This window comes from Cupressus sempervirens, chromosome 6 (assembly GCF_028749045.1).
Source record: "Cupressus sempervirens isolate cs-2001-9-10 chromosome 6, ASM2874904v1, whole genome shotgun sequence".
Classification (NCBI taxonomy): domain Eukaryota; kingdom Viridiplantae; phylum Streptophyta; class Pinopsida; order Cupressales; family Cupressaceae; genus Cupressus; species Cupressus sempervirens.
Genome location: NC_143123.1, coordinates 628,202,358 through 628,214,596, shown reverse-complemented (window position 1 = coordinate 628,214,596; position 12,239 = coordinate 628,202,358). Strand labels below are relative to the sequence as shown.

Genomic DNA, 12,239 nt, shown 5'->3' with positions numbered 1-12,239 from the left:
AACTATTGGTGTAAATATGTATTCACTTATTACACTTTACTTAAGTTTACTTAGGTTAATACATTATTTAATTATTTTGCATTATTTTATTATTTCTTAGACGAGACACTTAGGAGTTTGCATACTCTTATGAGTTGTCATGTAGACAACACAATTATTCTCGCTCTTAATTTAGCACATAGTGTCTACAACATTATTTTGCATGCTACACCTTTGTAGGCTTATCCTCTCATCATCGCGCTTACTATTGTGCTTAATGGAGGATAACCCATATCTAGTAGACATGTACCTAGTTGTATTACTTATCATGTTGTTGATTCCTATGCATTCTAGAAGCATTCTAGAGGCCTTTATATATAAGAACTCCTAATGTACTTACATCCATATTGAGTGAACATCATATCATCATTCTAATCACACTCTTTTGGTCTACTATTGTGTTTATGCTTGAGTTCCTTGATCTTAGGTGAATTTTCCCTAAGGAAAATTCTTACATGGTATTAGAGCTTGGGGAGATTCTCTTCACATAGCCATTTGAGACCATTCTTGCTTCAACACCTTGACCAAAATCCGAAGAATTCATAGAAATTAAGAGCATCTAAAGTGAAAATAGACCTTTTCATTACATTTGGAACGTCAATTCAATGAAAATCGGCTATAAATTTGCCTATGCTAGGCCAAAGTTGATTTTGAGGCCATTTTTTTTTGCAAACCAGCACCCGAAGGCCAGATTTACAAACTTGGGTATGGTCATTATTTAATCTACAATTTTTATTTTTAGATCTGAATTTTATTAGTCTCTATAATTATTGTCAAATTTTTGGAATTTTTTGAAAAAAAATTTGGCCAATCGGCCCTACATAGAATTTTTTTTGTATAGGCACCGGGCAGTCACACCCCGGCCCTACACCATGTAAGGAATATTTTGTAGCATATTCCTCCTTTATTATACTATGATGGCTTAATCCTATCAGAGGGTATCACTATAGCTAGAATCTATATTTCGTCATAATATTCTAGCGAGCGTTAACCAACCAACAATACTAGTCACCAACTCCACAACTGGTAGGTATATTAACTGGATATGGCGTAAGCTTTTGGTTTTATCTTCATGCGAGGTTCATTTTAAACAAGTGTAGACTACTTATTCCCATTGATGTGAGATTAGTTCACCACCTTTCTCCTGTGGACCCTACTTTATTGGCATCGGCAATCTTAAACCTGTAGTTCCTTAGTGATAACTTTTGGTATCAGCATGACATTAATTTTTTGGCCACCGCGTTTGACATCTTGGCAACCACTATGAAATTTCCAGTGGTACTCCACAAGCCACCATATGTACATGCCATGGAGGTCTGTACGTCTACCTACCAAATCCAAATTAGTGATATCTTAACTTGTGAGTAACCTTGTCCATGTTAGACTTGGTCAGACTATAGCTGACCATGTTGTACATGTAGGAGTAATGTCAGTGACACATAGTGCCATGTCAGCACACATGTACCCATGTCATCCACCACATAAGCAACCAACAAGGACTATCAATACATTCTATATGCTACCATGTGGACAGACCATACCACTAACATCATTTTCATACAACTAACACCATCCTGACATCACCGACACATCAGGAAGGGACCCAAGTTTTTGCTAACACTGGCATTTCACAATGTTAAAATTGATGGTCACTTGACCATCATTTCTTGGCATCTTTCAACTACTAAAATGGTCATTTGACCATCAAATTTAACCTCATCTTTTGCTGATCCAACCCCTCTCCAGATTGATTTTTGATTTGACAGTTGAACTTTGCGAGGTCATATCTTAGTCATTGCGACTCCAAATTAGGTTTTATTTTATTTTATTTTAGGCTAGAATTTCCTAAAAAATTTAGTGGTGTAGTTCTTTTCTAGTTTTAGTGCATGGATTTGTCAAAAATTATGTCTTTTTATGACTATATATATATCCAATCCTACATTTTGCAACTTCAAATGCTCTGTACGGGCTCATTTGGACTCAAACATGGGTTCCATTTTTTTTGAAATTTCATTATTATTTGTTACCTCCAAATCTACAATCAAATTATAGGGTTGTGTGGAAAAAAGTATCACTTTTAGAATTAGGTCATTTTTTGCATTGTAATGCTTTGATATATCTTCAGATTTGTTGTATATCTAAGATACATTTTAATGCTCCAATTTTGAACTCCATGAGGAGGTTAGAAAAAGGAAAAATAAAAAGTCCACTAAGGTCAAAATTGGCAAGTGGCCATTGTAAATGTACTACATCTAAAGTGCCAAAAGCATCTTTTTTGGGGGGGGGTTCTTGATTGAGTGAAAATGGGGGTGTTCTTGGTGTTGTGTTCCTCTTTTCCTACTATTTTCTTTCATTTTCTGCATCATGGGACATTTTAAGTTTCCAAAATTAATTCCACATGACTATGCTACATGGTCCGTTAAAATGTGGTATCATTTAATGCATAAAGGAGTTTCTCAATATGTAGATGGTACCCTTCCTAAACTAACAGGTGATCAAGTATCTACAATTAAAATTTCAGCTAAGGAAACAATGGATAGGAAAGTCCTAGGTGATATTTATTTAGGGGTTGAAGACAAGATTGTATATCAGATCTAGAAATCTCATACGTCCAAGGAAGCTTGGGATACCCTCCAAAACCTATATGGTAAAGTGTCCGAGGAAGATGTTTTCAAAATTGAAGATGAACATGCCTCCTTAGATCCAAAGGCATTTGATTCCATACAAGATTTTATCATAAAGGTGAATGAATTAAGAACGAAGCTTGATGATTATGGGAGTCCTATTAAAGATGATAGGTTAATCTATCTCATTCATAATAAGCTACCATCTAAGTACTCCACATTTATTTCTTCTTATAACACCTCAAAGACTACATTAGGGTTTGCCTGTCAAGAAATCTCTTTTGATCACTATGCTATACTATTGAATGAAGAAGAAAAGAAGTTGAAATGAATGAGGATTCTCAATTCAGCTAATTCAAAGGCATTGGTGGAAAATAATGAGGTTTCTCAAAGTTCAGTTGTTCAATCTTCAAATAAAGGAAAGGGCAAGAATAAAAAGTGGAAAAATAACATACAAGTGGAAACATAAAAGACAACACCACAATCAAATCAATAAGGAAAGTCTTCCTCAAATTCAAATAAGAAGGGAGAGAATAATAAGGACAAGAAAAAGTGTTCCTATTGCAAGAAATTGGGACATGATGAACATGAGTTTTATCATAAAAAGATTGATGAGTTAATGAACATCATAAAGAAACACAATGTTCCACTACCTAATGCTTATAGCGGGAAAGGATCTCCATCTTCAGATTCAAAGGGGAAAAGGCAAGAACTTATGGAAAACTCAAGTTTTTTAGTGGAATGGATTCTTGACTTAGGTGCCTCACATCATATAGGTTCTTGAAAAGGAGATTTTCTTCATTGAAGCAATCCAAGGTACCACACATCTTTATAGGAGATAATACAAAAATGGAAGTTGAAGGGAAAGGACAAGTGGAGATGGAAAATGGAGAATTCAAAGATGTTCTCTATGTACCAAACCTAAGTTATAATATCATCTCAATTTACTAAATCACTCACCTTGGAGATGGAGATAAAGTTGAGGTCCTTCCAGATTCAGTAATGGTGTGCACTCTAAAAGATGCTTCATCGATTGCAGTGGGGAAAGTTAATCATGACAAAAGGTTGTATTCTTTCTCTAACTGTGTGCCTAAGTCTCCTTCACAAGCCTTGTTGACTCAATCCAATTTATAAACCAAATTATGGCATGAGTAGTATGGTCATCTTCCCTTTTTCTATCCTCACAAACTTTGCCCAAGCAATATGGTCAAAGGTCTACCTACAATGAACTTTTCCAAAGGTGAATGTTCAACATGTTTAGTGGATATGCATGTAAAGGAGAAGTTTAATAAAGGGAAGTCTTCAACAACACCAATTGTTCTTCAGTTGGTTCACATGGTACTAGCAATTCCTTTTGCAGTGACATTAGTCAGCCAGGGTCACTGCATACTTACTTTCATTGATGACTTTTCATACTACACATGGGTCTACTTTCTTTATCACAAGATTGAAGTGTTGGACAAGTTTCTAGCCTTCAAGCGTAATGTTAAAAAAAAATCAAGGAAAGCCATCAAGGTTCTAAGGATGGATAATGAAAGTAGATATGTGAACACAAGACTTAAAGACTTTTGCAAACTTGAGGGAATTGATCTTCAGAATCTACCAAAATTTAGTCCACACAAGACAAATGTTCTAGCAATGAGGTTACAAACTCTTAAGTCTATGGCAAGTTGCATGATACAAGCCAAGTCTCTAGATCCATCACTTGAAGTCAAAGCAATTAGCAGTGCCGATCACATACTTAGTAGGTCTCCTCATAATGCCTTAGATGGAAAGACTCATTTTGAGGCATGGTGTGGTAGAAAACTAGTTGTGAGTCACTTCAGAATCTTTGATTGTCTAGCATGGGCAAACATATCTTCCAAAGGATGCAAGGCACCACCACCTTGGCCTTGTACTTTCATTGGATATGAAGATGGTGTTAAGGCATATAGACTTATGAATCCCAAGACTCATGAGATTTTTATAGAAAGGAATGTTCACTTTGGGGAAAGTTCACCTAGCTTATCCTCTAATCCTATTCACACTTCATACATTGTGGAAAGTGATAGTGACACCAGTTATAGTACTTTAACAGATTTAGATATGTGGGGTTCTATCAATAATTAAAGCAAGAGGTCATGACATCAGCATATCCCACATGCCTATATTGCCACAGTGATAGGTCCAACACAACAGGGTATACCTAGTCTTCTAGCTCCAGCATCAGAGGATGACTACATAACAGATATTTTAGGTTTATTTGTGGAGTCATACATAGCAGATTTGGGAGACATCATTGATGATATACAGCTTCTCTTTGATGGAGAAGATCCTTCTTCAATTGTTGTGAGGGCTTACTCTGACCCTCATGTCCATTATTTACATGATCGATCTTCATAGGTTGATACGGTTGTGGATCCTTATGTATAGAAGTTGCAGGAGGTCTCTTTATCAGTTGAGGAGATAGTAAGTTATTTGGTATAGGTTCTACATACATTCTTGTTAGATCTGACATTTTTCTTTTCAGTAGCATTGGAAGGAGCGACAATTAGTATTGACACAGGGACAGTTGAGCAGGTTTTAGAGGCATCATCCATCATCGAGATTCTTTCTACACACAAGGGAAGCATCTCACTTGAACCTTTGCCATTTTTTCTTCCAAAGGGGAGGAATAGTATTCAGCATTCCTAGATCAACTTCTACATTGCAGTAGCTATCGTTGATTGACACCCTACATTTCGGGGTGGGGGGACTACCTTGTCTCTCTTCTTTTTCTGTCTTGTGGGGGGGGACCTTTTCCTTTTTTAGGATTGTGTTATTTTAATAATTCTCTTTTGTATATACTTGATATATGTCATGATGGGGGGGTCTTGATTACTCCATCCATCCATGCATCTTGTTTTTTCATCTCTCTTTTTGGGGGAGGGTTTTTCCCACGAGGTTTTCCATCTTTATCCACTTTATGAGATATTCCATTTTATTATGTACATGGGTACCTAATAGGGCCTGGTAGCCAGGACCCATCACACATTTCATCTTAGCGTTTGTAAGCTTAAGTGCATTCCCCTAAGTTTCACTTAAGGGGGGGTGTTGGTGTAAATAAGTATTCACTTATTACACTTTACTTAAGTTTACTTAGGTTAATGCATTATTTTATTATTTCTTACATGAGACACTTGAGTTTGCATACTCTTATGAGTTGTCATGTTGACAACATTGGAGTAAGCAACTCTAATTTAGCACATAGTGTCTACAACACTAGAGTTTGCATAATTAACTAAGTTGTCATGTAGACAATATAGTTATTCACAATCTCAATTTAGCACATGTTATCTACAACATTAATTTGCATGCTACATCTTTTTAGGCTTATCCTCTCATTATCGCACTTATTGTCGTGACTAATGGAGGATAACTCATATCTGATGGACATGTGTCTGGTTGTATGACTTATCATGTTGCTGATTCATATGCATTCTAGAAGCATTCCAGAGGCCTTTATATATAGGCACTCCTAGTGTACTTATATCCATATTGAATGAATATAATACCGTCATTCTAATCATACTCTTTTGGTCTACTATTGTGCTTGTGCTTGAGTTCCTTGATCTTGGGTGAATTTTCCATAAGGCAAATTCTTACAACAACCATTAACATTTTTAATTTGTTATAGATATAAAAAGAGACATATTGCATCAATTTTGTTCTATAGCAATTATAAATAGGCTAGAGTTAGATGATGATTATAGCTAGACTAGTCCCTCCAATAATTCAAACTTAACTAAAAGAAATTATTCTTGAAAAAAAAAAATAGGAAATTCATATATAGATGGGCAATGAATTGTAATTGACAAATATATGCAAGTTGGTATATTTTGTATAGAAATAACTTTCAAGCTAAGCTATTTCACCACCATATCATAGCTATAACATTATTCATTGTTAGTCAAATAATCATCACAATATTATTATAAAAATTAAAAGACAAATCATTTTTGTAATAACTATTTCTAAAATCAAATAGTAAAAATTAAAAAATTAGATTAAAATGTATGACATATATGATGATGATCATGCCATTAAGTGACTAGTAGAATTGACATAAGATTCAATAAATTAAATATTCTATACATCCCTTTTTAAACAAGAGCTCTGGTTGAGCTAGAGTCCCTGCCTTCTGAGCGTTAGAAAGTAGATTATAAAAATTCTTTGGTAGTTGTCAAATTTTCTAATAGTTTAGTGTAATTTTCTTATATAAAAAATCATAAAATCATTTTTTCAAATGAAAGATATAGGATTGAGAACATGTGTTTATACAATAACATATGCGCAATGGGGCATCCGGATGAAAAGATTGCGGAGAAGCAAGTCATTGGAATACTATGGACCTGAATTCGAAAAGGGATCTGGAAACTTTGTCAGCACCACCTTCTAATTTTTTTCAGATTTTCCATCTACGAAAATCAAAATAAACCCCAAGAAATTATGGGCTGACCAATGGGAAAATTAGAATTAATATATCATTATTGATTTTTTAAATTCAACCTTACAAAACTTTGGAACATGACATAGTTTGTTATGCAAAAATTAATAGGGTGGGGCTATCGGGAACATTAGTTCCTTGCCTTATAAGGTAGGTACCAATAATAAAACAATTGACTTTTAGAATGACTAGCATTAATATAAATCACTAGAAACATAAAAAAAGTTTTTATTTCAAATCGATTAGATTGATGTAAGCAGTGAAAGTTAAAAAGAAATTGGTTCTAACAAGAGTTGACAAATTAGTACGAAATATTTTTTGTTTGCACTAAAAACACCATACATGGTGTATTTAAATGTTAAAAAAAAATATGACATACTTCCAAAATATGAAGGGTTCATATGACATTTGTAGCTAGCTTCGGGCTTGAAATTTGATAGTCACCCTTGTCTGTTATATGATATTTTATGATGGTTTAGTCAATTTATTGCTTTCATTTTATGTTTTAAGCTTAATATTAGTTGTCATTTTTCACTAATTTATGAATAATTTAATAATGCTTTTAAATTGAAATATTTAACCAATATAATATAAGTAATAATTAGAAATATTTTTTTTAAAAATTGATGTTTCTAAATACATATGAACTTGTAATATATTACAAATTAAGAAAGTTTCTAAGTTGTATATGACATACTAATATTTTAAATTGCTAAAACAAGTTTATATTATATATGAATTTGTACCGTTCTTAAATTAAAAAAGTTTCTAAGTTTATGTATACATATTAATATTTTAAATTACTAAAACAAATTTTTATTATGATTTTAAAATATTATACATATATTGACTATAATAAATTTTGACGATAAATTAACAAATTTAAGTGTAATATTGAAAGTTTTATAAAAAACTGATTGTCAATCCATAGAGTGGAGAAATTTTATAACTATCATACACCACTTAAAACTAGAAAAATGACCACCAAATTCCAGACCTGGTTGGCTTAATGACTTAAAATGTTTAATAAGGATAAAGTTTTTTCTTGTTAAAATTCAACTATAAATGTTAAAAAAAGCATTCGTCCAAAATAAAGAGGGCTCAAATTGTAGCCATGTTAAGTAAGACAAAACATTTATAGATCGTTTGAAATGTTCAATACTGAATAAACAACTTTTACTCAAAATATACTAATACTTCCAAAACAAGAGACAAGAAAAGTTTAAATTGTGATAAGTTAAAGCATCAATAGATTTCCTAATATTTAAGCAAAACTAACAAATCATGCTGGTCGAATAGTACGTGAACTCTATTCTCCAGCAATATTTTCGTTCCGTATTTCTTGGCACTTTCATTGAATAACAGGAATCATATATCGAATTCAAACCACCACCACTGGACAAACGAAAGAATCTTTAGATAGGTTGACATTTTCATAAAAGAAATTTGGTGACGATTCGTCGCCCATGTCATATTTATATAGATAATAGATCTCTCTCCCTTCCACGTATAAGATTGACTAAATATTCAGATGTATTAAACATATAGGAACTGAGAATTAAAATGCATATTGGGAATGAGAATGGCTATTCTAATAACAATTTTTTTGAGAATGCACATAGCCTCATTTCAAGGACTAAATGAAGATATTTAATCTTATAGAAAACATATTCCTAATTTCCTACCTATTCCAGCAATGAAACATGCCCTAAGATTTAATTGTTCAGCTAAAATTGTTAAATATTTAAAGTTGACTTATTTTTTAAGCTTAATTTCTTCCTTAATAGATGATAAGACTGACCTAATTCTGAAGTAAAATTTACAGGAATATTGTTCAGCAATCCATCTAGATACTATGTATAACACCATTGTACAAGTAGAATAAAATATTTTAAGTTGACTTATTTTTTTAAGCTTACTTTCTTCCTTAATAGATGATGAGACTGACCTAATTTTAAAATAAAAAATTTACAGAAATATTGTTCGTCAATTCATCCAGATACTATGTATAACACCATTGTACAAGTAGAATATGCATACTGGAATATTGTTCATCAATCCATCCAGATACTATGTATAACACCACTGTACAAGTAGAATGTGCATACTGCATATATATATGTGTGTGTCTCAATGAGAGCGTGTCCTCTATTGCCCATGTGGTAATATCGCATTTCCAAATTGTGAGAAATGTTGAAGATATCGAGCTTTCCCATTACTAGATTGTGAAGAATCCTCAAAATTCTAACTTGATTGTTAATTGGGCTGGACTTAAATAGTACTGACATGGATTTCCAGAGTCTCTCTTTGTTTTCTGTGATCATTGGTGGTTTATTTGTGTATCTATTGTCAAGGAGATTGAGGGAGGATAATTCCAAGCCATGCCTTCCTCCTGGACCAAAACCCTTGCCGTTAATAGGAAATCTCCTTCAATTGGGAGGAGGAAAGCCCACTGAAGTTCTTCAGGCACTTTCTCAGCAATATGGTCCTCTTATGACTCTTCGTCTGGGCATGAAAACTGTGATGGTGGTATCTTCTCCTGCCATGGCGAAAGAGGTTCTCAAAACACAAGATCACAATCTTGCAGGGAGATGGGTTTTACAAGCAGCAAAGACACTTGATCAGCACAAATCCTCAATAGGGTGGGCTGACTACGGGTCTCACTGGAAGAAGCTCAGGCGTATTGCCGGGACGGAGCTCATGACGGCCAAGAGACTCCAAGCTCTCCAACATCTCAGAACAGATGAGGTTTTTAGGACCACTAAATTGATTTATGAGGCGAAGGGAAAGGTTGTGAATATTGCCCATGTTGTGTTCTACACCGGGCTGAATCTGTTGGGAAACATGGTCTTCAGTAGAAGCGTGTTTGATCCAACTAATCCGGAGTCTGTGGAGTTCAAGGATGCTTTTTCCATGTCGATGAAGCTCGCAGGAACACCAAATGTTGCAGACTTTTTCCCATTTCTTGCTTTTCTTGATCCTCAACGCCTCTGCCATCAGATGGCCATACATTTGAAAAAGGTGCATGTGTTTTTAGATGTGTATATACAGGATCGCCTTGCCAAGAGAAGGCTCAACATTAAGCAGATCAGCGGAGATGAAAACAAAGATTTTCTAGACGCCTTGCTGGATTCCGGAGGTGACGATTTGACTGTCACTGACATCAGAGCTCTCATTTTTGTAAGTTCCAACAGTTCTAGTTTTGTTGTTTTTATTTTCATTTCCTTTCTATTGGACTTTTGTGGGTAAAAGAAACATGAATTTGATATCATTATCAATTACAATTTCTATATATGCAATTTGATTTTTTTGAGTAGTCTTGTCAAAATAATTATTTTCAACAAATTATTTTCAACAAATTGATTTTTATTGTTATTCATGGATGCCACTATCTTCCTTACAACTGTATAGTTCACCAATTTTAAAAAATTGAAAATATTATAGATTTTTCAGAAAATTTTAGCATTTGATCTTAATGATTTGCATTGTTTGTAGTGGAAAACAACAAGAATTTTATTTAAAAAATTATTAAGAAAAAAATAAAAATAAAAATTGGACTTTGTTTTGTCTTTAGTGCATTTTGTCCAGAGATTAGCCTATCCCTTTTATCAAGGGGTACACTCTAGTATTGACAGCTGTCATTATAATATATGTCTTTGACTTAAAAGTTTGCATTAAATTATTAAATTTGTTTAATTTATAACAAGAATTGTTCATGGCTGAATTGTTTAATTTAAATATTTTCTTTTATCAAGGGGTACACTCTAGTATTGACAAATGTCATTATAATGTATGTCTTTGACTCAAAAGTTTGCATTAAATTATTACATGGGTTTAATTTATAACAAGAATTTTTCATGGCTGAATTGTTTAATTTAAATATTTTTTATTCATTATTATTATTTTTTGGGTTCCAATTTCTAGATATGCAACTTGATTTTTGACTAGTCTTCTCAAAATGATTATTTCAAAGAATTCATTTTTATTGTTATTCAATTCGAGGGGTACACCCTAGTATTGACAAATGTCACTATTCTTACAATAAATGTCTTTTACCTTGCTTTAAATTATTTTAATTTGTAATAGGAATTGTTCATGGCTGGTAGCGACACCACAACCACAACAATAGAATGGGCAATGGCAGAACTTATTCAGAATCCCGATATAATGAAAGGGGTCCAAGAGGAATTGAAAGAGGTGGTTGGTCTTAGTAGAAGAGTAGAGGAAAGCGACATAGATCGATTACCTTACCTTCACGCGGTGGTGAAAGAAGTGTTCCGGTTGCATCCACCCATTCCACTATTGGTCCCACACAAAGCGCAAAGCTCATGTGAGGTAGCAGGGTACACAATACCCAAGGGCAGCCAAATCATTGTCAATGTATGGGCGATTGGAAGGGATTCTTTCGTTTGGGAAGAGCCTTCAAAATTTATTCCAAAGAGATTTATGCAGGGCGAGATGAGTAAGATGAAGTACAAGGGGCATGATTTTGAAATTCTACCATTTGGAGCAGGAAGAAGAATGTGTGTTGGACTTCCTCTAGCTCATCGAATGGTTCACCTAGTTTTGGCTTCACTTGCTCACTCTTTTGACTGGATGCTACCTGATGGAATGCCTTCTCACAAGCTTGATATGAGTGATGAACTTGGAGCTGCATTGAAGAAGGCTATAGACTTAAAGGCCATTGCGATACCACGCCTCCCTAATCATTTATATTAGTACATGTTATCTATCATAGCTACCACTCCATTGTTGTATTGTTAGCTAGTTTTATGTTCATAGTAGAGTATTGGTGTGTTTTCTTTGTAAGAAAAGCAACTCTATCTTATCTAGGTTAGTTCTTTTTAAGAGAACTTCAAAAAAATAAAAATTGTCATGTCTATTTCTTATACTTTTCTATGCAAGAAAGTGTTGTCCAAAATTTTCCTTCTTGAGCTATGCTATAAAGTAATGTTGAAGTTGTTTGCTAAATTTTATTAATCATATTTATTTTTGTTAATATATCTATTGCATGAAAATTGGGACTTAAATATTGAAAATATAGATGAAATAGAACACATCAGATAAATACTTCAAACTTGAGTACTAAAAATAGAAGGCCCATACATTCT

At 33.7% G+C, this 12,239-nt stretch overlaps 1 protein-coding gene across 1 annotated transcript; it reads left to right on the top strand.

The window, feature by feature from the left end:
- The first annotated feature begins 9,405 nt into the window (after positions 1-9,405).
- LOC149553798 (geraniol 8-hydroxylase-like) lies at positions 9,406-11,847 on the top strand. The gene is made up of 2 exons (XM_089789950.1): positions 9,406-10,308; positions 11,215-11,847. Exons 1-2 carry the CDS (start codon positions 9,415-9,417, stop codon positions 11,845-11,847), a joined length of 1,527 nt encoding a protein of 508 aa, XP_089646076.1. The 5' UTR covers positions 9,406-9,414.
- Positions 11,848-12,239: the final 392 nt, after the last annotated feature.